We start from the raw sequence: 26,893 nt of genomic DNA on the forward strand, positions 1-26,893 counted from the left end.
ACATAACAATGTCAAAGTTGTCATAGCATAGTAGCGAAAACTGGAAAAAGCTCATGAGTAATTACAACATGTCAATTTTTCCATGCCATTCTGCAGTTAAACATGCAAAATAAGCAAATTTATCAAGATGTCTTCAAACATAAATTGCTTTTGATAAAGATCACTCAAGTTGTTCATTTTTACATATGCTACTACAAATGCAAGAGCGAGCCCCCATACCGAGCCCAAACAGATCTGATCCAGGCCCTAGTATGTCCTAGACATACCCAGAGCACACGCTGGTCACACTATGCATCCACCAAGAAAATGCCTTTTTCACATTAAAATAAAAGTGAATATCAATGAAATATAGAATATCAAGAAGCAGAAAAATATTGTAAACAACACCTAACTAATTGAAGCTAAACTTAAAGTACCATACAAACACTAAAAACTCCTATCTATCAATCCAAATTTTCAGAGCCCATTTGTCACTACTTAGAATTGCTGTTTTTTTAGCATAGAAACATTATGATGTTTAGTTTGATACTTAGTATGGATATAAAATAGCTCGTCTCAAGGAGATATTTCATCTGAGGTAAGCTTTCGAAAGCTCTTTGTAAGCTTTCATGATTTGTTTCCAAGTTTCCTATGTTTCATTTTAAAATGTTTTGCTGTGCTTGCAAAATTGCTGTTCATTTTTTAATGTAACATAGGGTTACAATGTTATTTATTAGTTTCCAAATATTTGTTTATTTTAATACGTATAGGTTATGGCTGCGATTGAGATCTTTATCTCTGATTTTGCTCTATGTTGAAATTGGGACACTACCTCTATATTGTGTCAACAACTAGAGAAGATATTTATGATGATATTGCCCTCATATTTAAGTGAGCACAATGTGGCATTCAATGTGTGCTAGGTGTCACACTATATATTTCACATTTTATATAAAGAGACGTGACATGTGAAAAGCCATGCATTTGGGCCCGTTCATGGGTGTATTGGGGCTAATCCAATCTCGAAAAGGGAGAAGGCGTTATGGATACCTCCACAGGAGGGATGGGTTAAAATTAATTTTGACGGGGCGGCAAGGGGAAACCCAGGTGTATCAAGGTGTGGATGTGTGGCAAGAGACCATAAGGGCAACATAATTGCGTTTACAGCCAAACGCTTGCAGGATGGTACAAATAACATTGCAGAATGTTTTGCTGCTAGGGAAACTTTGGGATTAGGAGCAAAAATTGGATGTAAACGTATACATTTGGAAGGAGACTCGGAAATCATTATCAATGGCATTAAGAGAGGAAAGATGGAGGCATGGCATCTAGATCAAAGTATACAGCAAATCAAGGAGTTGCTTCTGGACTTTGATGATTTTAAAGTTTCACAATGCTCCCGGGAAGCGAATAGAGTGGCGGATCGGCTAGCCAATTTAGGTGCCAATTCAGCATTGGGCCCTCAATATGAAATTTTTGAGGACTTTTGTCCCCTTGGAGATTAAATAAAGAGAGCAAATTTGTTCGGCCATTAGATTTAATAATTCACTCATGGTACTTCAATTTGGAGTCTGAAAGGAATGGCATTATGATTTCGACTTACGATGACATTGATCATCCCACGATAAGTAGAGATCTCCATGTTACCAATGTATCCCTCGCGCATGTCAAAGTCGTGTTTGGCTTGCTTCGGTACTTTGTTCCAGAGAATTTGGAGGCATTTATATTCAAGCTGAAGGCAAGGAAAGTTCATTTGTTTTTCTCTAAGTCAAAAATGGAGGCGAATTTTGCTCTTGGCTCGGATTTTCAAATACAGACTTATGAAGGTCGGATATCCATGCAGTGCTTGAAACATATCTTTGTTATCGATGACTTGAGCTTTCTGAAAGGCATTCAATAGTTATTAGGGCCAAAGTATCTGGAGGCTTTTTGGAAGAGGTCGTCAAATTTGGATGTGGCATCGCTGTTTGTGGCGCTTGCGTTGATGGTGGGGAGATTGAAAGAAGAGGTCCGTCGGCTCGTGGCTCCAAGCGTGGACAGGCAATGGTTTTTTGGGATTGGATGATATTATTGAGCGAGCTATTTCAGGTGTTGGAATTGAGATGGGTAATGAACCTTGGCGACTGACTAGCGAAGGGGACTCTTCTATTCAACCACTGATGGTATGGCCTTCTTCAAATCCACAAGGCGTTCATATCCCCAAAGCAAGGTTGGAAAATGATCATGGAATACCTGGCTGAGCACATTTGGGTGACGAAGGAGGAGGAGCGAGGCTTTATGAAGCCCAAACCAAGGAAGAGCACGATAGCCCTTGGACAACAACTTCGCCATCAACTTGCAAAGAAATCTCATCTACATGAGGGCGCATCCACAACAGAGGGAATATGGGTAGATGCCTCTCTACTTCCTGATGAGGGGAAAGGCAGTGGAAAGCGCCGCAGGATGAGTCAAGGGTTCTCAGTGAAGGATGACTGCTCAACCCCAACTTTTACTCGTGAGGAAGCAGCAAACTAGTTCAAGAAGTAGCTAACAACGGAGGTGGTGGCGGCTCTTTTTATTTTAGTGATCAGTTTAACATATGGGTGGGTGATTTGTTCTATCAAAGTGTTAATACTTTGTTTTTTGTTTATCTAATGGTATCTGTGAGGGCAGAGTAAAGGTAGATTAAACTATAAGGCTCTCAACCATATTGCCATAATGTACTCTCTTTATCAATATTAATACAAACAAATATTATCTATCAAAAAAAAAAAAAAACCATGCGTTTGGATATACTAAAATACTTGTTTTTTAAAATTGAAGAGATATTCAGATATGAAATGAAAAGTTGCTCAATTCTATAAATATATACATGATTGCTTTGAGTGTTGATATATGGTATCAAGTGAAAGCATTATACTTTATTATATCAATAAAAGAGATTTTTCTCATGTGGCTGGGAATTTCCTTTCAAGTTGAAGGTTTTTCTCAGGGTAAGTTCTTGTGCCTTTTGTACCTATTTTGTTCTTTTATTTATTGTTATTTATCATTATTCTAGGCTAAGTATTAACATGCTATCAGAGCCAAGTAGGATAACAGCAATAAGAAAATGTTGAATTATTGATAGCTGCAAGATAGATCTTTGTTTCTCCTATTCTGACGTAACTTGTCTATGTTCGATGATGCTCTCTATCATGGAAGAGATTTTATGTCTATTAGTTTCTCCGACACTTTATACTTTTCCTCCTATTCATGCTTCACTTCTAGCTTCCATATTTCCTTTAGTGAATGGACAATCTATGCTGACTAATCTTTGTGTATTTATACTTTCCTCCTATTCATGCTTCACTTCTAGCTTCCGTATTTCCTTTAGTGAATGGACCATCTATGCTGACTAATCTTTGTGTATCATTCCTGATGATGAGTTGGTGTTGGGAATTTATTGTTTGGCTTGATCAAATTTGTGGAATCAGTTGCTCTTCATGACTGTCAGTGTTTCCTTATGTCTCACTGAGTGTCGATTATTGTTGTCGCTCATCTCCTTGTAACGGTTGACGCTTGAGTTAGTTGTGTCGCCTAAATTTTTCTGTATTTTATGTGTTCTTTTATGACATTTGGGTGACGAAGGAGGAGAAGCGAGGCTTTATGAAGGCCACACCAAGGAAGAGGACAATAGCCCCTGGACAACAACTTCGCCATCAACTTCCAAAGAAATCTCATTTGCATGAGGGCACGTCCACAATAAAGGGAATATGGGTAGATGCCTCTCTGCTTCCTGATGAGGGGAAAGGTAGCAGAAAGCGCTGCAGGATGAGTCCGGGGTCCTCGATGAAGGATGACTGCTCAACCCCAACTTTTGCTCGTGAGGAAGCGGCAAACTGGTTCAAGAAGTAGCTGACAACGGAGGTGGTGGTGGCTCTTTTTGTTTTAGTGATCGGTTTAATGTATGGGTAGGTGATTTGTTCTATTAGTGTTAATAATTTGTTTTTTGTTTATCTAATGGTATTTGTAAGGGCAGGGTAAGGGTAGTTTAAACTATAAGGCTCTCAGCCATATTGCCATAATGTACTCTCATTATCAATATCAATACAAACTAATATTACCTATCAAAAAAAAAAAAAAACCATGCGTTTGGATATACTAAAATACTTGTTTTTTAAAATTGAAGAGATATTCGGTTATGAAATGAAAAGTTTCTCAATTCTATAAATATATACATGATTGCTTTGAGTGTTGATATATGGTATCAAGTGAAAGCATTATATTTTATTATATCAATAAAAGAGATTTTTCTCGTGTGGCTGGGAATTTCCCTTCAAGTTGAAGGTTTTTCCCAAGGTAAGTTCTTGTGTCTTTTGTACCTATTTTGTTCTTTTATTTATTGTTGTTTATCATTATTCTGGGCTATGTATTGACATGCTATCAGAGCCATGTTGGATAACAGCAATGAGAAAATGTTGAATTATTGATAGCTGCAAGATAGATCTTTGTTTCTCCTATTCTGCCATAACTTGTCTATGTTCAATGATGCTCTCTATCATGGAAGAGATTTTATGCCTGTTAGTTTCTCCAACACTTTATACTTTCCTCCTATTCATGCTTCACTTCTAGCTTCTGTATTTCCTTTAGTGAATGGACCATCTATGCTGACTAATCTTTGTGTATTTATACTTTCCTCCTATTCATGCTTCACTTCTAGCTTCCATATTTCCTTTAGCGAATGGACCATCTATGCTGACCAATCTTCATGTATCATTCCTGATGATGAGTTGGTGTTGGGAATCTATTGTTTCGCTTGATCAAATTTGTGGAACCAGTTACTCTTCATGACTGTCAGTGTTTCCTTATGTCTCACTGAGTGTTGATTATTGTTGTCGCTCATCTCCTTGTAACAGTTGACGCTTGAGTTAGTTGTGTCGCCTAAATTTTTCTGTATGTTATGTGTTCTTTTGTGACATCCGATTCGATACAGGTGTGCTCTGAATACGTGTAGATTGCACAGTTAGAAGAAAAGTTATGGATATTGAATACATTCCAGTCATTGGGTTTTCATAGAAATGTTGATTATTGTCTTTGACTGATCAAAGGATGTTCTGCCTTGATTCATCGTGTTTGTCATAGTTCACATTTTGAAATTCCGTGTCATATCTCTGGAAAAAAATGTCAGTAAATCGTATGACATATTTCTGAGTTAATTGAGTTCAGAGTTATTATATAACATATTTTATTAATCCTTCGCAGCATGCAGTTTTCAGTTACACTATTGGCAGCCATTTTTGCATTTGAAGACAGATCTTTTATTTATTTGCTTTCTCACCGTAATCAGTTGTTCAAAATTCTAAAAAGCCCATCAAAAATTGACAGAAATCGGACCTTATGACCCATGTTGAGCCCACAATAAAAGAGGTGGCTGACACCTTCTGTTTCTCTGTCAACAGATGGAAAGGAGAAGAGCAAGGGGGGTGTTACATGGTTGATGCTCGTTCTCCTCCTAACGGAAGAGGGATCCCTGTGAATGAGAATGAAATGTGGAGGCATGTGAAAAAAAAAAGTGGGGTTGGATGAAGAAGCCTTGCAAAAGAAGGATAAGGCCACCTTAATTTCCCACATCACCGAGTTAAAATCTGAGATATATGATTATCAATATAACATGGGGCTTATATTGTTAGAGTGCAAAGAATGATATCTAACAATGAGCAGTTAAAGCTAACTGCAGGAGAAGCTGAAGGAAATTTTAAATGTGACCGAGCTGCTCACTCAACTGCTATGGCAGAGGCTGAGAAGCGAGAAGAAAGTTTGAGAGAGGCTTTAGCCATTGAGCAATGAGAAACAATGTGTAGCCAATTGGACAGTTATTTAGGAGATCAATTTATTGTAGACAACTCAGAGTCTGGGGAGTTATGGGTTTGTAGATTGTGAGCAGGAGAGTGCATATTCCAGCATCTTCTGAAGCTCTTTTGCAGAAGTTGACATATACAAATGCAAGCCATCGAATTTGACTGTAGGAGTTGGTATACAAGTGAGGACAAGCCAAAGTAACAAAGGCCAATGCTTCTAGTTCTGATCACAGTCACATTATATATGAACAAAACACCGAGATCATTGTATCACGTCAGATTAGACTAGAAAGAGATAAATATCCTATGATTATACTTTATACATCATGAATAATTGTTATATGACTAAGAATAGTGTATGCTATATTTCTCTTCGTTATATATTAATTTTATGTGTTACGTCTAATCTCTCTTGGTTGCGGGATGCATCAAGATGCAATGAGATGATAAGGGATTTGTGAACATGAGGATGTTGCTTGTAGGTCAGAGGGTGTCTATTCAACATTGGAGGGAGGTTGTGTGACAGAGGGAGAATGCAAAAGCTCTTTGCTTGATCAATCATTGAGTTATTCAATTTATTGTGATATTCAAACTGTGAGTTTGCCGCCCCTCTTGGGAGCGAGTCTTGGCGGAGAAGGAATCTCAGGCATTCAGATTATCTTTATGTGCTTTAATGAATTATCCTTTGTGAAAGATCCCTTGCTCCACCCTTTGCAAGTAGGTACGGTGGATCCACCCTCTGTGAGTAGGTATGGTAAAAATGAAATCTTCACTGGTAGAAGTCTGAGGTGAAAGTTCTTGAATCACCCTTTGCGAGTAGGCGTGGTGGATCCAGCCTCTGTGAGTAGGCATGGTAGAAGTCGTGTGTGTGACTCCATGACTTTAATTTCATGCTTTAATGAGATTATTAAGGTGAATTATGTTATGCTGAGATAGCAATGTTTTGATGAGAATCTATGTGATAAGAATTTATTATTGACATCTTTGGTTGTAGCTATGTGTGCTTTCCATACTAAAGATTTCTCTCTTGCTAAGAGAGAGTGTTGAAGATTGTAGCTGTGATAAAGATTTATCTCTGATTTTGCTATATGTTGCAATTTGGACAATGTCTCTGTAATGCGTCAACAACTAGAGAAGATATTTATGATGATTTTTCTGTCATATTTAAGTGAGCACAATGTAGCATTCAATGTGTGCTAGGTGTCACACTAAATATTTGACATTTTATTATATGAAGAGACGTGCGACATGTGAAGAGATGCATTTGGAAATATTTAAAGACCTTGTTTTTGGAAATTGAAGAGACATTCAGTTGTGCTATGAAGAGTCTCTCAATTGTATGCATATATTTGTGACTGCTTTGGGTGTTGATATAAGGCATCAAGTGAAAGCATTGTACTTGAACATTTATTATATCAATAAAAGAGATATTTTCCTGGGGTGACTGGGTTTCTCCCTTCAAGTTGAAGGATTTTTCAAGGGAAAGTTCTTGTCTTTGTACCTATTTTGCTCTTCTTTTATTCATTGCTGTTTATCATTATTTATGGGCTAAATATTAATAGTAGGTACAGTTATAGTTTACAATTGTTCTGACTTCTAGTTTAATAGGCCATGGGATAGGTAGACCTGTCAAATTTGACCCAGCATCACCTCTTTGGCCACATCACTATGTTTGAGTAGCTTGTTGGAGGCAAGAGTTATCTTTATAGCAATGTAGCCAGTGCTAGAACAAGTATTTTAGTTCATGTGGTTCAGGGTGGACGGATTGTTGGTTATGAGGTTAGAGTTTATTGTGGGTTAAACAAATATGTTCCAGAAGAGTAAATTCTTGCTTATATTACGGAGAAAGAATAAGTAGACAGTGCAATCAAAAGCAAGATATTCCACCCTTTGATCAAGAATGAATCACACAAGCCACTTGCAAAGATATTTTCTACTTCTCCAATACAGGCTGTCACACATCCTTTCTTTGAGACACCATCTTCCCAAGAAGACAACAACTCAAGTTCTAGGTTCATGTTCAAGTATAACGATTCAGGTATGTGAATATACAAAATCAAAAATTTGGGGGTTTGATTCATTTCAAGTTCATCTATACAAAGAACATGAAAACCATACATATTTATTTGCAACCTAAAAAAAAAGAATTTAAGTTTGAAATACCACATAGCTTCATATAACTAACAAGACTACCGGAACATTAAACATACTACTTCAATATCAACTTGTCGAACTCAAATGTGATGCACAAGGGAGTGAGCTTAATTGGTTGAAGCATTGAATTCTCAATGTGGAGACCGGAGTTACATTAAAGAGCAAGAACAAATAGATGGTGCAATTGAGAGGAAGATCAAAACTCCACCCTTTGATCAAGAACAAGTCACGCAAGCCACTTGAAAAGCTATTTTCCACTTCTCTAATAGTGGCTGTCATACATCCTTTCTTTGAGACACCGACTTCCCAAGAAGACAATGACCCAAAGTCTAGGTTCATGTTCAAGTATGATGATTTGGGCATGTGGATATTGAAAAACAAAAATCTGGGGGGTTTGGTACATTTCAAGTTCTTTTATATAAAGAATATATAAAAATCATAGATATTTATTTGCAACCTTTAAACAAGAACTTAAGTTAAAAATATTGCATAGCTTCATATATCTAACAAGACCACTAGTACATTAAACATACTATTAGAATATTTCTAATAATGCTCTATCTATCGTATGTAGATAGTTTCTATCTTTTGTTAGTTTCTAGTTTCTATATATACATTTTGTATATATGAGCTTGTAAGCTCATTGTATTTCATTCATTGTTTATTCAATACAAAATAATCTTTTGATTATTTTATGGTACAGAGCTAATGCTTAAATTTTTCTCTAAAACCTGCCTAGGGTTTTCTGTCTAGAGAAATTCGAAAATCACGAACTAGTTTTTTTAACTAATCGTAACTATGCTTGTGAAAATCGCGGATTTGTGACTGGTATTTGCAAATCACAATTTTTTTTCTTGGCTTAACTTCTCTCCAAATCGCGTCTAAAAGGAACTCGCAGATATTTCTTGGTCTTGTGTTTTTTTCCCCATTTGGAAATCATGATCGACTAGTATTTTTGCAGTACCAAATCGCGGATTTTCTCTAGTGGTCTATATTTGTGGTATCTGCCGAAATCCGCAGTTTTCAGAAAGGTCGCTAATTCATGTTTTTTCTAGTGTAGTAACCCGATTTTATTCTGCCACCTCAGATCGATGCCTCTCTATACTATGGAAAACATCCAATTTTTTTCCAAATCTCCATTATTCTGTAAATCCAAGCTTTCATTGCCGCCAACTGTATTTTTGCTCAAAACCCTAATTTTTGGGTTCAAAATTTTTTATTGATTTCAAATTCTTGGTGGGTTTTTCGAGGGCTCAACTGAGTTGTCATCCATTTTTCTGGGTACCTCGCTTTTCGTGCCTCGATTTTCGAGCCAGCAGATCTAGAAAGTAAATTCCTTCTGTGTTTTCCATCTACTCTTCTGGGTACTTTGTCATTTTTTTCTAGATCAGCCTCAACATTGCCTCGAACATCGTGCAAATGGCATCCTTGACCAACCTGATGCTAGAAAACAGTCAACGATTTAATGGCAGCAATTACAACCACAGGAAGTAGCGCATGTTAACCATCTTCAAGTATTGTTGTTTGAATACATTTGTTCTAGGCACAGAGACTTGTCCTGCCCCCACTAGCACGCCTAGTGGGACCTCCGTTACCACAGATTAGGATAAGTTTGATGATTGCAATTGCAAAGCTGTTATGCTTCTCAAGTTCTCTGTCATAGATGATTAGCTACCTTAAATTCCCTTTGGCAAGTCAACTGCAGACATCTAGAAATATTTAAAGGAGTTGCATGAAACATCTAACAAGAGTCGAGCATTCTTTCTAAAGAACCAGCTGTTTTTTATTATGATGGATGAACATATGTCCTTACAAGAACATCTCACAAAGATTAAGGACATTCGTGATCAGCTTGCAGCCATCGATCGGACAATGGATGAAGAAGATATGGTAGTTATTACCCTGAAAAGCTTGCCAACATCTTACGAGCATTTCATAAAGACTCTCAACGTTACCTCAACTAATGTTGATCTGAAATTCCCAGAGTTGTGCACCAAACTCCTCCAGCAGGATCACTGGAAGCAACAGTTTGGCAGCCGTGCTTCCTCACCCTCATCAAAACAAGCCTTTGCAACTAAGTTTTAGCCATCTCAGTCATCTCCACAGGGTAGTTCCCATCAATCCTCAGGCAATTTTCAGCAGAAGAGTGTTCAGTGTCATTACTGCCATAAATACAGCCACATGAAAAAAGATTGTCATCAATGACTCGCTTCTGAACAGAAGAAGCTGGGAGGGTCCAATCAGCAGATTGGTATGGGAGGGTCCAATCAGAAGGCCAATGTTGCTAAACATTCTGAGACAAAGGAGTCTGTGTTCTATGCTTTTATGGCTAAAAGCCCTTCCGATTCAGCCCGATCCTCTGCTTGATATAGACTCCGGTACTTCACGCTATTTCTCTCATCGGCGTGACTAGTTTATGGATTTCTATCCATACAGCGATTCAGTTGTGTTTGGCGGAGGAGAGGAGTTCAAAATTATTGGCAAAGGAAATGTTCAGATACAATCTGATGTGTGTCAACTCATCTTTCTCAATGTCTGCACTCAATCTTCTCTCTGTGAGTCAAATCATGAGAAATTCTCCTCAGTTGGATGTGGATCGAGAGACTTGTCTTACTATTGCTACTGGTCTAGAGGATCATGGCCTATATCGGCTTACTGACACTGGTGATTCTCCTAAAATAGCTATGGCAGCTTGTGATTTATCTCTCAGCACTTTGTGTCATCAGAGATATGGACATCTCAACATCCAGTATCTCTCTCAACTATCTCGAGAGGAACTTGTTTCTGGACTACCTCTAATTCAGCCGCAACATCTTGGAGTATGTGACGCCTATCAAGCTGGCAAACAACATCGAACTCCCTTCAAAGATGGAGATTCTTGGCGTGCCTCTCAAGTACTTCAATTACTTCATGCTGATAATTGTGGTCCTATGAATACATCTTCAGTTACTGGTTGCAAATATTTTTTGTTTATTGTTGATGATTTTAGTAGAAAAATGTGGGTGTACTTTCTTAAACAAAAATCAGATGCACTTAGTACATTTCAGAATTTTAAGTTGTTGGTTGAAAATGAGTCCGGCTACAGTATCGTTTCACCTAGTACAAATAATGGGGGGGAATTTTGTTCTCATGCATTCTCCAGTTTTTGTGTTGAACATGGCATCAAGCGCCAATTCACCACACCTTACACTCCTCAGCAAAACAGTGTTGTTGAGCGTCACAATCGTACAATTGTTGAGATGGCTCATTCTATGTTACAACAGAGGAGTGTTCCTAATAAGTATTGGGAAGAAGTAGTGTTTACTGCTGTCTACCTTCTAAATCGTTCCCCTACTCAAGTTGTCAAGAACAAAACTCCCGAAGAATTGTGGTCTGGTCGTAAGCCCAAGATCAACCACCTAAAGATTTTTGGCTCTCTTGCCTATGTCTGGATTCTTTGTTCCAAATTAGATTCCAAAACTTAGATACTCACGATGACAGGATATAGTGATAACCATAAGGCCTACAAATTGATAGATATTGACACTGATCATCTTATCTTTAGTCAGGATGTTGTTTTTGATGAAACTCGAGGACCATTTATGTCCTCTTCTGAGCAATGCTCTGAGGAACAGCCTCACAGTGTTCCCCTTCCTTTAGCACCTTCTGATGGGCAGAATGATACAGAGAATGCCTGCCTTGGGACACCTGATATTGATCCTGTTGAGACTCTTGAGAATGATCCTCCTCCTATTGTTGCTCCTGAAACTCTTCTAGCTCCTCCAGAGGTCAGCTCTTCTACTTTCCGACCCAAATGGTGGTTTAAAACTATTAGTTATCTAAGGGATGATGAGCTCATTGAAGGTAGAGTTTCTTGAAATAAGCGCAAACAAACAATTAACTTTGCTCTTATGGCTAACATTCATAGTGTTTATGAGCCCTAGACTTATTATGAGGCTAAAGGTATTCCTGAATGGGAACAGGCTATGGAAGCTGAACTTTAGAGCATTCAGAAAAATCAAACTTGGGTTCTTTCTGATCTTCCTATAGGGAAGAAGCCTATTAGCTACAAATGAATATACAAGGTCAAATATAAAGATGATGGCACCTTAGACAAGTACAAGGCTCGTCTTGTTGCTCGAGGATTCTCGGAAAGGGAAGGTATTGACTATGAGGAGAATTTTGCTCCTAAAGCTAAAATGAGTACCATACGGCTTGTTCTTGCTCTAGCAGCTCAGTTCGGTTGGAAAGTTCATCAAATGGATGTCAAGAGTGTTTTTTTGAATAGTGACTTATAGGAAGAGATCTACATGACGCAACCTTCTGGATTTAAGGTTGCTGGTCAGGAACACAAAGTCTGTAAACTTGTCAAAGCTCTCTATGGTCTAAAACAAGCTCCTCAGGCTTGGTACATGAAAATTGATAAATATTTAACCGACCATGGTTTTCAGCAGAGTCCATCGGATTCAAACCTATATATCAAACATGTAGGTGATGATGTCTTGTTTATAGTTGTTTATGTCGATGATTTGATCATCACTGGAAGTTCAGCAGAAATCAAACAAGATTTGTGCAGCAGTTTTGATATGACAAATTTGGGACTCTTGCACTATTCTCTCGGAATTGAGGTTTGGCAAACTAAACATAGTATCTTTCTTTCTTAGTCCAAGTATGCTAGAAGTCTTCTAGACAGGTTTAGAATGCAGGATTGCAAACCTGCTCACTCCTATGGAACCTAGGCTCAAATCATCCACTCAGTTTGATTCACCTGTTGTAGATGAATCCTTGTTTAGACAACTTGTGGGTAGTCTCATTTTTCTTACTGCCACCAGACCTGACATTAGTTTTTCTGTAAGCTATGTCTCCCGCTTTATGACAACACCCAAGACTGATCATTGGACAGCTACAAAGCGTGTCCTGCGCTGTGACTGGTACTCTCGATTATGGTCTTCTATACACTCAGAAGTCTGATTCTACAATATGTGGCTACACAAATTCAGATTGGGTTGGCTCTATTGATGATCGTAAGTCTACCGCCGGATATGTGTTTAATTTAGGATCTACTGCTGTGACATGGACTAGTAAGAAGCAACAGGCTGTGGCCTTGCCTTCGGCTAAAGCAGAGTATCGGGAAGCAGTTAAGGCAGCTTGTGAGGCAGTTTGGTTTCAGCGGATGCTTGCAAATATGCATGTTCCTTAATCAGGACCGACTCCTATATTCTACAATAATTAGGGAGTAATCAAACTCGCAAAGAATCCGGTCTTCCATGAACGAACCAAGCATGTCGAAACACATTGTCATTACATTCGTCAGCTAGTTGAAGACAAATCTATTCAGTTGCTATATGTTCCCACCTTAGAGCAGTCTGCTGATATCTTCACCAAGTCTCTCGGTTCTAATAAATTTGTAAAATTCAAGGAGGCTATTGGTGTTATTGATAGATTAAGCATTATGGGAGGGTATTAGAATATTTCTAATAATGCTCTACCTAACATGTGTACATAGTTTCTATTTTTTGTATATACGTTTTGTATATATGAGCTTATAAGCTCGTTGTATTTCATTCATTGTTTATTCAATACAAAATAATCTTTCGATTATTTTACATACTACTCCAACATCAACTTATCAAACTCAAATGTGATGCCCAAGGGGTGAGCTTAATTGGTTAAAGCATTGAATTCTCAATGTGGAGAATTGAGTTCAAGTCCCAAAGGGACATATACTATAGAATTCTAAATTGTGAGTCTTGGTCTACCACAATGGCGTTTATTGTGGATTCTAAGTTGTGGCTATTGGTCTTCCATAGGCGATTTCTAGTGTGGTTGCTCAATAGGAGTTAATATAAATCTTATGGTTGTGCTCACATGAGCAAAATATTTGGAAACGATTAGTATTAAAAAACTCAAAAGTGATGATATATATTCATTGTTCATTAGTAATTACTAATTACTAATAATGAAATCAAAAATCAGCACCAGGGTCTTAAGCAGAACATCATCTATCATCACCCATTAGATGATGTAGGTACAGTAGAAGAAACGTATAGAGTGTCACTGGTCCTTCCACTGAAATGAATGGTATCAGTTATCTGATTACTCTGAAAATGAAGAATGCTGGGAAGTGGAAGCATCCAAGTTAGGATGCTCTAAAGTCTACATCACAGAACCTTGCTACTATTTCTTTGTAGTCATTTTGTTTGAACAAAAGAAAGTGCATGATAGATTACACTTATAATAAATCCTCTGCCTTTTGATTATTTTGATGAATTGTGTTTTCAGTAAGATAATGAAACAGAATGTATTCCAACTGTGTTAAGATGAAGACAAACTTGCAATTGAGGCAAGGTTAGAGTTACAAAATTATGATTGAAAATTCCAATTTGAAAATGTCTAGTTAGATAACAACAACAAAAACTATTGTATTCCAATTTGAAAACGTCTACTTAGATAACAACAACAAAAACTATTGTATTCCAATTTGTTTAGATGAAGACAAACTTGCAATCTGTAAAGGCAAGATTAGAGTTACAAAATTATGATTGAAAATGTCTAGTTAGATAACAACAACAAAAACTACTTGCAGTAAAACTTTGATTGCATAAGGTCACAGGTGTTGGAATGATTGACCAGAGGCAACACCAATTGTAAGCATCCTTGGTGTACTTGTCATAAATAGCAAAAACACTTTGATAATTGGAGCATACAAAATCAATATTCATCCATGGGTACATCCTCCAAATCAGACTCAATGAAAAAGTCTAGCAAGCACCTACTAACTTCCAAACCTCTATATGGTTCAACCCTTGTTGGCAAAGAGAGTTCTCAGCACTGCAATATTTTGGATTCAATGCAAAGGCAAGAAGATGTAGAGGACGGTCATTTTATTCCATCATTCAACAATTATAATTTGAACTTATTTTACGAAACCTTTTAAGAATATTGCTCTTTCTCATTTATAATAGGCTTTATCATCTCAATCATTGATTCAATAACATCATATACCTATTTATTCATGTCAATATAGCATATCATCCTCAAAATAGGCTGGAAAAACTAAAAGAGAATCCTCATGATCCCACACTATGTATCTAGGATCATCCACCTAATATTTGCTGCCCTCTCACTATCAAATTGCCTCCATACAAACCAAAGTTAGTTGACAACCAGGTAGGAAACTGCCTTCCAAAACTTTTCATGATAATTTTCTTGGCAGTAAATTAGATCTCAACAAACTAATTTAAAATAACAATAACAATAAATTAAAAACAAAGAGGAAACATACTTGAGTTTTATAAAATAAGTTACCAAGCGAACAATAAAAGCTTTTTTTTCGTTTCACTTACCTTAGACAGTTCTAAATGCAAGGATATGGCATGAGATGACAGGTGGTGAAAATTTGGTTCTGTTTTACCTTGGCATAGACCTAGTCGACTCGATTAATTCTGTTGCCAGTCATTTGTAGCATAAGGCTAAGTCAATAGACAACACAAAGTGTCCAAAAGATTAGTCAACCAATGTTCCAAACTTCCAATAGCTCTAAAAAAATGTATTGTTTACTATGACTTGAACACCATTACTAGGCCCCACTTCCTCAATGGTCCCTATGTGCATTTTAACGATAGATTATACATCCACTATTTAGCATTTACAATCCATGCTTTTCAAATACATTGCCCCTTTGCGAAGCACTGCAACCACATTGATCGAGGGCTGGTTTTTGGCATCTTGCCATTCATTGTAAAAAATAAGCACTCTCCCAATTAATCCTTAATAAGCTTCAATTAATTTCACCTCCCTTGCCAATATGGGGCTTGTGCCCTTTTGAAGCCTCATAAATTTTGGTCACTTTTTGCCAATACAGTAAATAAACAAAATTATAAAATTGCATAGATGCATCTTGAAGTATGTTAATCAACTATCTCTCAATATTCATTTTGAAAGGCCATTTCCAAAAACCCATTTGTTTTTTTATGTGAAACTAAAGGATGACCTGCTCTGCAAGCAATTGCTTCAATTCTCTAATACATTCTACCACTTGGCATGGATACATCCTCATTCCAAAAATTCCACACAAATGGGATTTTAACAAAATATGTGAGCTTATAAATTTGGATAGGTTTAAATGCAATGATGGCCCATCAAGCTAAAAATAGCTGCAATTGTCATCCCTATGGCAACAAGTTTGGAATAAAACATATTACAAACAAATAAAAATATAAATATAAATCTTAATTCATTTAATATTTTAAAAATAGGGTAACATAAAACAAAAGGGTCCATTGTAGGAAAAAATGAAAACAAAAATTTATCTTGTTTCCAAAATCTTCACCATTTCTTGGAAATGAATAGGCATTTAGACATTCATATAAATAGCAATCCAATAACCTCGGAACCTACAAAGATCAAGCTTCAACTCTATTTGTGTAATGACAAGCAAAAATAAAAGTTCAGCGAGAGACTTCTATTTTTTCCTTTTGAATTCAAAATGAGATAAAATGAGTTTGTTTCGATGTTTCAAATGGCTTAGATGACACTTTAAAGGTTTGGGGCTCCCATTGTAATGTTTTTTAGTTAGAGTAAAAATAACAGGAAAACTTTTTTATAAATTAAAGGTGGAATTTGCCTAGATCTTGAGAAAGTGAATTCAAATTCACCCAAATTCATCTTGAAAAAGGCTAAGTTGAACCCAAGTTTGCTTACTAAGACCCTTGACAACCACATATGAACTCATACCAAAACCTAGAACAAGTTCAAACTAGAATAGGATTTGAGAGTTTTTTCTCATGAATCAATAACAATGGCAATAGCCCTTTCTTTTATTCAAAGAACCTATGCTTTTGGTGTACATGTTCCCTGCCCTAAATGCCCCCATCCCATATAGGAAACATTTAAGGGACAAGTGGTGAATGTCCCACCCTAACTTCCCACCCCCTCCCCTCATTTTCCACATTTACCTTGTCAATGAATAGGCATTCAGACGCACACAAAAATAGCAATAAAATAGCCTTGGAACCTACAACAATCAATCTTTGGCTCTGTTTATGTAATGACAAGCAAAATGCAAGTGAGATTGATTTTTGTCTTTTGAATTCATAATAAAGGATGAGTTGGTTTTGATGTTTCAAATGGCTTAGATGGCATATTAAAGGTTAGGGCTCACAGGTTAATTTTTTTTAGTTAAACTTATTCTTGTATCTATTTTTCAGATTGATTCCACTTCAATTTGAGCTGTTGTGGTGTTTTGTAGTCCACAACATTGATAGTTTTTGTACCGTAAATAAAGCAAGGGGTCTATTAGAACAAGGATGAACAAGAAAAAAATGAAATGGTGTAATTATTAATAATGTGTAACTTGAAAATATATATTTTAAGTAGAAAGAATTACAATCCTTGTGAAACATCTAAACAACAAACAAAAAAGCATGCCTTCCCAAGGGGAGACCCATCCCTGAATAATAAAACCCATCCCCCATCCTTGAAACTTGGAGAACCATTATTATGCTTTTGATTATACTTATGTTTTTAATAAATATGTTTAAATGTGTAAATTTTAAAATTTCAATCTCATTAGGTTTCTTTCAATTATTGTATTTTACAATACAATTATTAATTTTTATCTAAGTTGCCATATTCATTCGTCGGACCCTAAATTCACTAGCCAATTAAGCACTCATTCAAATTCAGTTCAAAATTTGATCCAAAGTCGACACCAATCTAAGTCATTTAGTCAAAATTCAATGTGCAAGACCCTAGATGACTTTGGGTCAAATTTCGGCAAATGATGAAAATAAGAAATGAACCCAAATTGAATTGCCTAGTGAACAACATGGCCTCAACTTTTCAAAAAAGAAAAAGAACTTTTTTTAATGGTTCCAACCCTAAAACAACAATTATTAAACCACTTTTTGGTAAAACAACAGCATTGTTATTGTACACAAACATTATTTTTTTCACCATTGTTTAGTATTGCAAGGCATTTTCTAGTGTTTAGAGGTCATTCATGGTGTCATTGATTGCACACCACAGTCATTCACGGTGTTGTATTGCACAGTCTTGACAATGCACGCCATTCACAGTGTAAATTTGTCATTGATTGTAGTCTACAAGCATGCAAGGTCTTGACCGCATCTACATGATTTAAGTCATGATTGCAATCATAGGACTTGTTTCCAAAGCATGCACGCACAACCTGAAAAACATTCACACACAACTCGAAGGCTTGAGGTATGTTCAAATAATTAGAATATCATTAATAAATTGAATATAATATATTTAAAACCTTTTAAAATATCTTGAAAACTGGGATTGGATGTAGGATGATTTTTGTTGTATCTATAATCAATATTAGATTGGATTCATCAATAAACAGTTTCTATTTTCTTTTCTTTTTTAGATTCTTTGGAGCAAACTTAGCATCCACAACATTCATGAAATAGGCAAAGGTATCACCATATTTGTAGCAGACTCTGCAAATTATTTGTTTAACTTCATAGTAAGATTTAAAACTTTTCAATGTCATTGTGAACAAATAGAGCAATGCTACATATATTGGGTAGTGGTTGTTCGAGAGCTATGTGTTGTTTGTAGATTCAAAGAATGATTGCAACTACTACTAGCACTAGAAACTCCTACTTCAAAATAGACAGATGCTCTCCACTATGGAAAGGTGTGGAAACAGTTCAATGCCAAGTGGAGGAGGTTATATGTGGATTTGCAGCCATTGCAAAGAGGAATTTAGTAGATCCTATAGTAGCGTGAAAGCACATTTGTGCTTTATTCCTCAAAAAGACATTAAATTTATTACGATAATAGATAGTTTCTATTATCTTTGTTTAGTATCTAATGGTTATCTATTGTAATCTTTTGTAAATATTCGAATGTTTCTAATATTTAGTTTTATGTTTCTAGAATAGAATGTTTCTGTAAATAGTAGAATATTTCTAATATTTAGTTTTATGTTTCTAGAACAGAATGTTTCTGTAAATATTAGAATATTTCTAATATTTAGTTTTATGTTTCTAGAATAGAATGTTTCTATGATTTACGATTGTTTCTTAAGGAAACATTATTTAGTCTCTTGTATAAATTTATCTCTTGATCACTATTAATAACAAGCAAGTATTTTCCAATTACTTTGTAATATGGTATCAGAGCCAATACTCTAAAAAAAATACAAAAATAATTATAATTTCTTGGTTGAAATTATCTACCTTTTATTTTCAAAAGTATTTATGTGCATATTTGCTTCTAACTCTCCCTATAATCCAACTAAGGTTTCCGTTATGAGATATCTAAATCCGCCGACTTCTCATTCAATTCTGCAACCCATTTTTGAGCAAATCTGCCATTTTATCTACATATTCGACCTTCAGCCATTGACTTGCTTTTTTGCTCGAAAACCTAATTTCTTACCTTAATAATTTTTTTCTAATTTGAAAGTTTTATTGGGTTTTTTGAGAGCTCCACTGGGTTGTCGTCTGATTTTTTGGGTGCCTTGATTTTTGTGCCTCATTTTTTGAGCCAATCAATCCAAAAACCGACAACGTATTTTTTTTTGGATTTTTTGAGCTCTTTTGGGTCACCCTTCAAATTTTTTGAGATTTCTATTTTTTGCCTCGAAGAATGTGCCTTCACAGATTTTCATTGAAAAATGTGCTATGGCATCATTAACTAATATTCTGCTCCAGAGCAATTCAAAATTCAATGGTTGAAATTATGGCACTTCGAAGCAGTGAATCGTAGCGATTTTTGAATATCAGAATATCGATCAGATTGTTTTGGGTGTTACACAGCCTTCGACCGCCCCTGGTACTAATCAGGATTCATGGAATCTGAATAATCGAGAGGTGGTGATGCTTCTCAAATTATCTGTGGCTGATGATAAGCTCTCTCTAATTCCATCTGACAAGACAACTGTCAAGATATGGGCACATCTCAAAGGTCTTCATGAGACTTCTAACAAAAGCAGAGCTTTCTTCTTGAAGAACACTCTATTTTCTATTATCATGGATGAGCGAACCTTGCTCTAGGCTCACCTGAAAAGGATTTAGGTAATTCGTGATTAGTTGCTTGCCATCGATTGCAAGATGGAGGAAGAGGATATTGTGGTTATCACTCTGGATTTTAGCAAAGTCCTACAAGCATTTTATCGACTCTTAACATCATGTCTTCTAGTGTTGATTTGAAGTTCACCGATCTCTACACACTTCTACTTCAGCAAGATCCGTGGAAACAACAATTCGGTAGTAGTTCCAGCTCCACCTCCACAGAGCAAGCCTTTGCTGCCATATCCTTTTAGAAGGATAAAGGCCTATTTTAGCAATCTTCTCAGCAAACATCCTCTGCTCCAGATTCAAAAGGCTCCTGGAAGAAAAACATTAAATGCAACTGTTGCCACAAGTTTGGACGCATGAAGGTTGAATGTCGGAAGCACTTAGCTACCCTATCTAAGCAATTTGGTACGCAACCCATAGCGAACAATGTGGAGCACCTTGAGCAAACAGAATCAATCTTTTACACTTTTTGATAGCTTCGTGCTCTAGATAGATTAACCATTATGGGAGGATATTACGATAATAGATAGTTTCTAATATCTCTGATTAGTATCTAATGGTTATCCATTGTAATCTTCTGTAAATATTAGAATGTTTCTAATATTTAGTTTTTTGTTTCTAGAATATAATGTTTCTACTCTTTACGATTGTTTCTTAAGGAAACATCATTCAATCTCTTATATAAATTGATCTCTTGATCATTGTTAATAACAAGCAAATATTTTCCAATTACTTCATAATAAAATTTTGTACAAAAAAGCCAAGAGTTGATGGGGTGCTACCTAAAACCTTTCTTCCAAACCACAATGTGAACAAATATATTCAAGAACGAAAACAAGCAGAGGAAGCAGTCAGGAGAGCAAGTTCTCATCCTTTACAAAATGATTAAAAAAAACAAAAACGTCATCTATCTTCAACTTCCACTCCCAATGAGCCACCTACAAAGGGTCATCCATTCTTGTGTGCTCCTCAAGTATCGGTTGCAAATAAGAGAGCGATGGGCCCTTGGAAATATCATTTCAAAATGAAACTAGAGACATTGCCAAGGAAGCCATAGCGAGATGCATCTATGCATATGGATTGGCATTGAATGTTGTTCACTCACTGTATTGACAAATAATGGTAAGATCAATTAATAAGGCTCCAAAGGGGTTCTAAGGGGCGGAATTATGAGAAAGTGTGCACTATTTTATTGGATAGAGAGGTGATCCATATGAAGGTTTCCATGAAGCCCATCAAGGATTCATGGATCGAAACAAGTGTGCCCATAGTATCTGATAGATGGAAAGAAGCAAGAAATCATCCTTTGGTCTATGTTTTTGTAGTGTCCACAAGAGGTGCAATGTTTCTAAAAGTTGTGGATTGTGAAGGAGAGGTGAAGGATAGTCCTTTCATTGCAAACATTCTCATCCAAGCAATTGAGCAAGTTGGCCCTCAAAATGTTGTTTAGGTAATAATCGACAATGCCAAGAATTGTAAGGTTGTCGAATTAATGGTTGAGGAGCTTTGAACACATTTTTTGGAAACCTTGTGTTGTGCACTCACTTAGCCTAATGATGCGAAAAAACTGGCACTAAGATTAAGTAGATTAAAAAATAGTATGAAGATGACCAGGAGATCCAAATGTTCATCACAAAGCATCATATGACGCAAACGATATTAAGACAATTCTCAAAATGGGAACTCGTGAAGATAAATTCGATTGTTTAAAACTTAAACATGTTTTAAAAATCTAGTCACTTTAGTTTAGTATAATTTCTATGTTTTCAAATTTTTATTTTAATCTTGATTGTAATTTATTATTGTTTTGTTCTTAAAATAGGTTGTTGAGACCCACTTAGCCTCCAAGACTATTGTTTTGAGATGCATTGTCAAGCTTAAAGAGGCATTATCTAGAAAGGTAATCAGTGCTAATTGGAGCATATGGAAGCAATCTAATGGTGTTAGGGCAATTTCCATTAAGGCATTGATACTAGATGACTCTTGGTGGGATCATGCTGAGTACCTTCAAAAGTTCACTAAGCCTATATTAAGCATGATCCAGTACACTAACATGGATAGGCCCCTGCTTGGGTGAGGTATTTGATGGCATTGACTCCATGATTGAGGATTATTTAAATATCATTAATGAGAGAGAGAGGATTATCAAACTAAAAAGTTCTTCAAGGAGCTACAAGTAATCATGGTAGAGAGATGGAACATAATGACTGCCCCTTTACATCTACTATCCTTTGCATTGAGCCCAAGGGTCTTTAGTCAACCAGTCCTCAAGGGGAGTACCACTACAGATGCCCCATATAAAGATCTTCAAGTTGCTCAAGGGTATAAAGCAGCCCTTCGAAAACTCTTTCTTGAGCACCTCCAACCTATAGTAAGGTTTGTATTCATGAGGTTTGTGAGCACCAATGATTGTGATGTTTTAGCTCTTCAAGGTAAGAACAATGTTGATGCTCATAAAAGGTGTTACTTCCATGAACAAATGTACCAACACTTGCAACCCATTGCCATCAAAATTTTATCACAAGTAATTTCTTAACTCTTAAGATTCTAGTTTCTAACTTCTTTTTGATAAATATTGAATTTACATTAAAATTATATTCAAAGCTCTTAACTCTCTAATTTCAAGATTGTAAATCTTGATAGGTTGCTAGATCATCATCATCTAAGAGGAACTGGAGCACATACTCCTTCATCTGCTCAATAAAACGCAACAGACTAAACTCCAAGAAAATAGATAACTTGGTCTTTGTGCATTCAATCTTGAGGCTCAAAACACACAAAGACAATACTTACAATAAAGAGGAGACAAAACATTGGTATGTTGAACCAAAGTCTACAGAGTTGGAAGCCCACTATGATGCACTTGCAATTGATGATGGTGACTGCGAGCTACTTAGTGATGTTGAGTCTGATCCTAAAGCTGAGCTTGACACTACTAGAACTGATGTGTGGCACTTTTTTGCTTCTAATTTGCAACAGCAGAATGATAACGATCTGTTTTGATGGTTTTTTTAATGATATTCGATCATAGATAATTGACTATATATGTTGACATTATTGTTTTTGAACCGAAACATTAATATGGTAGTGTATTTTGGAACTTTTATGTCATTTGAACTAAAACATTAATACACATGGTGGTGTATTCTGCCAAATTGCTTTAATATTAGCATAGCAGTGCATGAACTTATTTGCAGTAGCATATTTGTATATATTTATTTAATTTTTTTTTATAAAAAATGTACGGACAGACGCAAAACGAGCCCATACCCAACCTAAAAAACTTTGAAAAAATTTTGAACCCAAGTGTCAAACCCACATCCATACTAGAATCCCAATCGGCAAGTTTAGATTTATATATGTTATTTTCATAACCAATCCCCTCATGTCCTGAAATTCCAGAAACTTTTGGCATCCCTGAAAAATAAAATCCATCCCCCATCTCTGGAACTTGGAGAACCACTGTTATGTTTACGCTTATGCTTATGTTTAAAGTAAATATGTTAAAATGTGCACACTTTAAATTTTCAGTCTTTTTAGGCATTTTTCCATTACTTGTATTTTAAAATGCAGTCATTAATATACGGATGTTATTCTGATAGCCAATCCCTCATATCCCAAAGATCCGGAAGGTTTTTGACATCGCTGAAAAATAAAGCCCATCCCCCATCCCTGAAACTTGGAGAACCATTGTGTAAAGGTTAAAAAGTGTAATATAAGGTTGAAGTGGGTCAACGAAAAGATATTTTTTCCCCAATAATTCTATCACAGATGAGTTGGCAATGTTACTTTACAGTTAAGATCAGTAAACATAAATTTAAAGGTATAAATTTGAATGAAATGGCAAACATATCTAGCTTTAAACATTCGCAATGGGATCTTTTATAGGTTAAAAGCTATTGGAATCTCATTTGAGCGTCACTTTGATGATCTAGCTTGATTTCTCATTTTCTTAATGAAACGGTGTCATAGACCAAAACTCAATTTTCAAAATCATATATACTTACTTTCAACAAACACTTGTGGTTACTATCAATTTTTAAATTGGCCAATTTTCAACATAAGCCAAAGGCAAAGTTGAACAATCATAAAGCACAATGTTAAGGAAAAAAAAAACTAGAGAGCTCTTGACTAATTGACAGATTACTCGATGTTTAATAATCAAAATTGGGCCAATTAACTGATGATAAACCTAAACATCCTTAGAGGAGAAGTGGAACAGTCGCCGCAATGAAAATGAAGATTTATATCCCACCCAAGAACTGCTAACCTGAGCTAAGTGCAACTTTGCGATCATAAAAATTGAGCCAAACAGCCTATCCACTACACACCTGGTAATGCGGCTCCGTACCTAAGTCCGCGAAAGAGGAAATAGTCCCCAAAAAGGAGATGAGGCCAATTAGTCTTCAGGTAATATAGGGGGAAAAAATCAGGAAAGCCGAAAAAAGCAAAAACCTTGACTCGAAAGGATGGCTACAATTTAAAGCGACCCAATTAAGCCAGAACAGAAAAAATTTCAGACAGGTCCACAAAACTAGAGGATAACTCAAAGATACTACTCAAATGACCTCCACCCGAATAGGAGATAGTTCATAACTATCTACTGAATACAACCCACTTCATTTTCCAAAAGAGCAAACCATATGCCAAGTCCTTCGAGGAATAAATAGAATATCGGAAATGGGAAAAGAAAAAAACTAATGGGAATGGAGCTATTTGACCCGAAAATTCCAGAAATCAGCATAACATAAAAAGCTAATATAGTTACCTGCAACCCTCTCACCAAAATAGCAACAATGGTGCCATTTCCTATGCCCCCACGTAAACAAGAACCATGAAAGAGTTTTGTGGCTTATTTTGAAAACTCGACAAGCAACCTACTGAAAAATTCTTTCCAAATTAGGTCAGAAAAAAGTTGTAAAATGCTAACCTTTTCTGGCGATCGAGCATGGCTTCGCTAACCCTCAGCTGAGAATGGCATCGAAAGCTAAACCTCTGCCTCTGCAATTTACTTTAGTTGGGGGTGGGGCCGACTAAATCATTTACAGAGCTGTTGCCAACATGCCACTAATATTTTAAAAGAACCAGTGTTCCCGACCTGTGGAGAATTTGAGGGCTAATGCACCTCAAATCATAAAAATGGTGGGTTTAGGGCCCAATTTTGCTTTTGAATCTGACGAGCCGAGGATTGTCTTAAGAGGGATTCAAAATTCAGAGGAATCTAAAATGGGTGCCATGCAGAGGGCAAACAATCCGCGGTTAGATTCGAACCCCTGTCCGGTTAGCCATAGGTTTCTAGTGAAAAAAAGTATTAGCAGCCTGTGTCGTCCTTATGTAATCTCTTTCTATATTTTATATGTGGGAAAAAACTATTTATGTGAAGATGTGTTAGAGATAGAATGGAAGGCTTACTATGTATTTATCCCGCCATTAACTGCCGTGTATGGAGAAATGGATATTAACTAGAAATTCGAGTTGGGTTAGGCTAGGGTCCTATGGAAGCCAGCGTCCTTAAAAATAGAGCTGCACCCGCTGAGATTTTTAAGAAAATTTGTAAGCTGAGAGGTCTGTGGATTTTGTAATTTGAGTTTCAGCTCCCAAATTTAAGAAAAAAAATTTTTAAATTTATTTTATGATAAAAGACTTTTTTAGTTTTAAAGTCTTAGTTTTTGACAAATGGCTAGATTTTTCCTTAAGTTGGTGGCGCTATTTCCAGCCCCACCCCATTTTTATCCACTTCCTAAAAAAGCGGAGCTCCTCTTATGAAGGAAAAAATTCTAATTAAACCATTTGCCCCTCAAAAAAATTCTTATGGGACCACCTGTACCTAAAAAATAGACCTTTAGCCCCCCCTCATGGGACCCCTGCCTTATACTAAGGGTCGCTTCCACATCTACTTTGATTTCACTTTTGGTCGACTTTGATGGGGCTTAAGATGGATTGAAAAGAAATTATGAAATGTCGAACAAAAACTATGACCCAGGTTAAAAAGTTCAATCTAGGGGGGAGGCAGTTATAACCTCAATTATATGGAGTGCGGCAGTGGGGCAGCTAGTTGAGGATATAGATGGTGGGAGGGAATAGAACTATTAGAAAGGAGGGGGGGGTGGTTGAGAGTTCGAAATTAGATTGGTTATGGCATTATTTAGATTTTGGAGTTCACAACTAACTAAATTCTGAATAAGTAAAGCTTCACAATTTTTTAGCCTATCCAGCTATTTGATTTTCAATTAAGGTACGATTTCAAGACATAAAAATGCAAGATTAAGACAATCTCAACATGAAACATCAAATTGAAAGAAAGGAGTACATGGAATAGAAACTCCACGTAGATCTCAAAAAAGTTTTTTTGTATTATCAAAGTGACTCTAAAGGCATCCTCAAAATATTATGTGTTACAATTGTAAAAAAAAAGACAAACTTCTCAAGAACTCTCCAAAAAGTCTCTCTCAATAATGCAAAAGAAATGATCTAAAAATGAGTCTCCAAACTCATAAGTGCAATCCTCGTCATTCATGGGTTGAATCTAGAATAATGTGTTTTAGAATGAAGTCAAATCCACCCCAAATATAGGAGAAAATGGTTGAAAAAGACTTTTCAACCTTTTAGGCACCTAACACCTACTCAAGACCACCTTCCACTCACTCAAAAGAGTTAAGAAGACTCTTAAATGACCTTACGGAATATGAAATTTGAGTTCAACTAAAATGAGTCAATGTGTCCTAAATTTTCTCCTATTGTCTCCTAATTGCTCTTAACTTCCAAGGAGTCAAAACTAATCAAGAATCATTGAAGGGGCTTAAATGCCCTTCTAGAAGAAATTCCCCCTCAACTAGATCATAATACATGGGCAAAATAAATAAAAAAACTTTTATGTTGACCTATTATTTGCATTTAAGAGAAAACATA

General features: G+C 36.3%; 2 protein-coding genes across 8 annotated transcripts in view; one reads left to right on the forward strand and one right to left on the reverse strand.

The window, feature by feature from the left end:
• LOC149536674 (uncharacterized) overlaps window positions 1–25,331 on the reverse strand; it is a 35,271-nt gene extending 9,940 nt beyond the window's left edge. For 2 of the 7 annotated variants that reach the window (XR_016358189.1, XM_089807807.1), the window contains exon 1: window positions 24,915–25,309. The gene's annotated coding sequence lies outside the window, so the exon portion shown is untranslated. Of the gene's footprint in view, window positions 1–219; window positions 311–24,254; window positions 24,276–24,914 lie in introns of those variants that run through there. The other 5 variants (XM_089807806.1, XM_089807803.1, XM_089807804.1 and 2 more) reach the window with 4 other exon arrangements.
• On the forward strand, window positions 976–1,484 carry LOC149536675 (uncharacterized). The gene is made up of 2 exons (XM_089806327.1): window positions 976–1,096; window positions 1,147–1,484. The coding sequence occupies exons 1-2, from the start codon at window positions 976–978 to the stop codon at window positions 1,482–1,484; spliced, it is 459 nt and encodes a 152-aa protein (XP_089662453.1).
• Window positions 25,332–26,893: the final 1,562 nt, after the last annotated feature.

The sequence above is a fragment of the Cupressus sempervirens genome, chromosome 10 (genome assembly GCF_028749045.1).
Source record: "Cupressus sempervirens isolate cs-2001-9-10 chromosome 10, ASM2874904v1, whole genome shotgun sequence".
In the NCBI taxonomy this organism is placed as follows: Eukaryota; Viridiplantae; Streptophyta; class Pinopsida; order Cupressales; family Cupressaceae; genus Cupressus; species Cupressus sempervirens.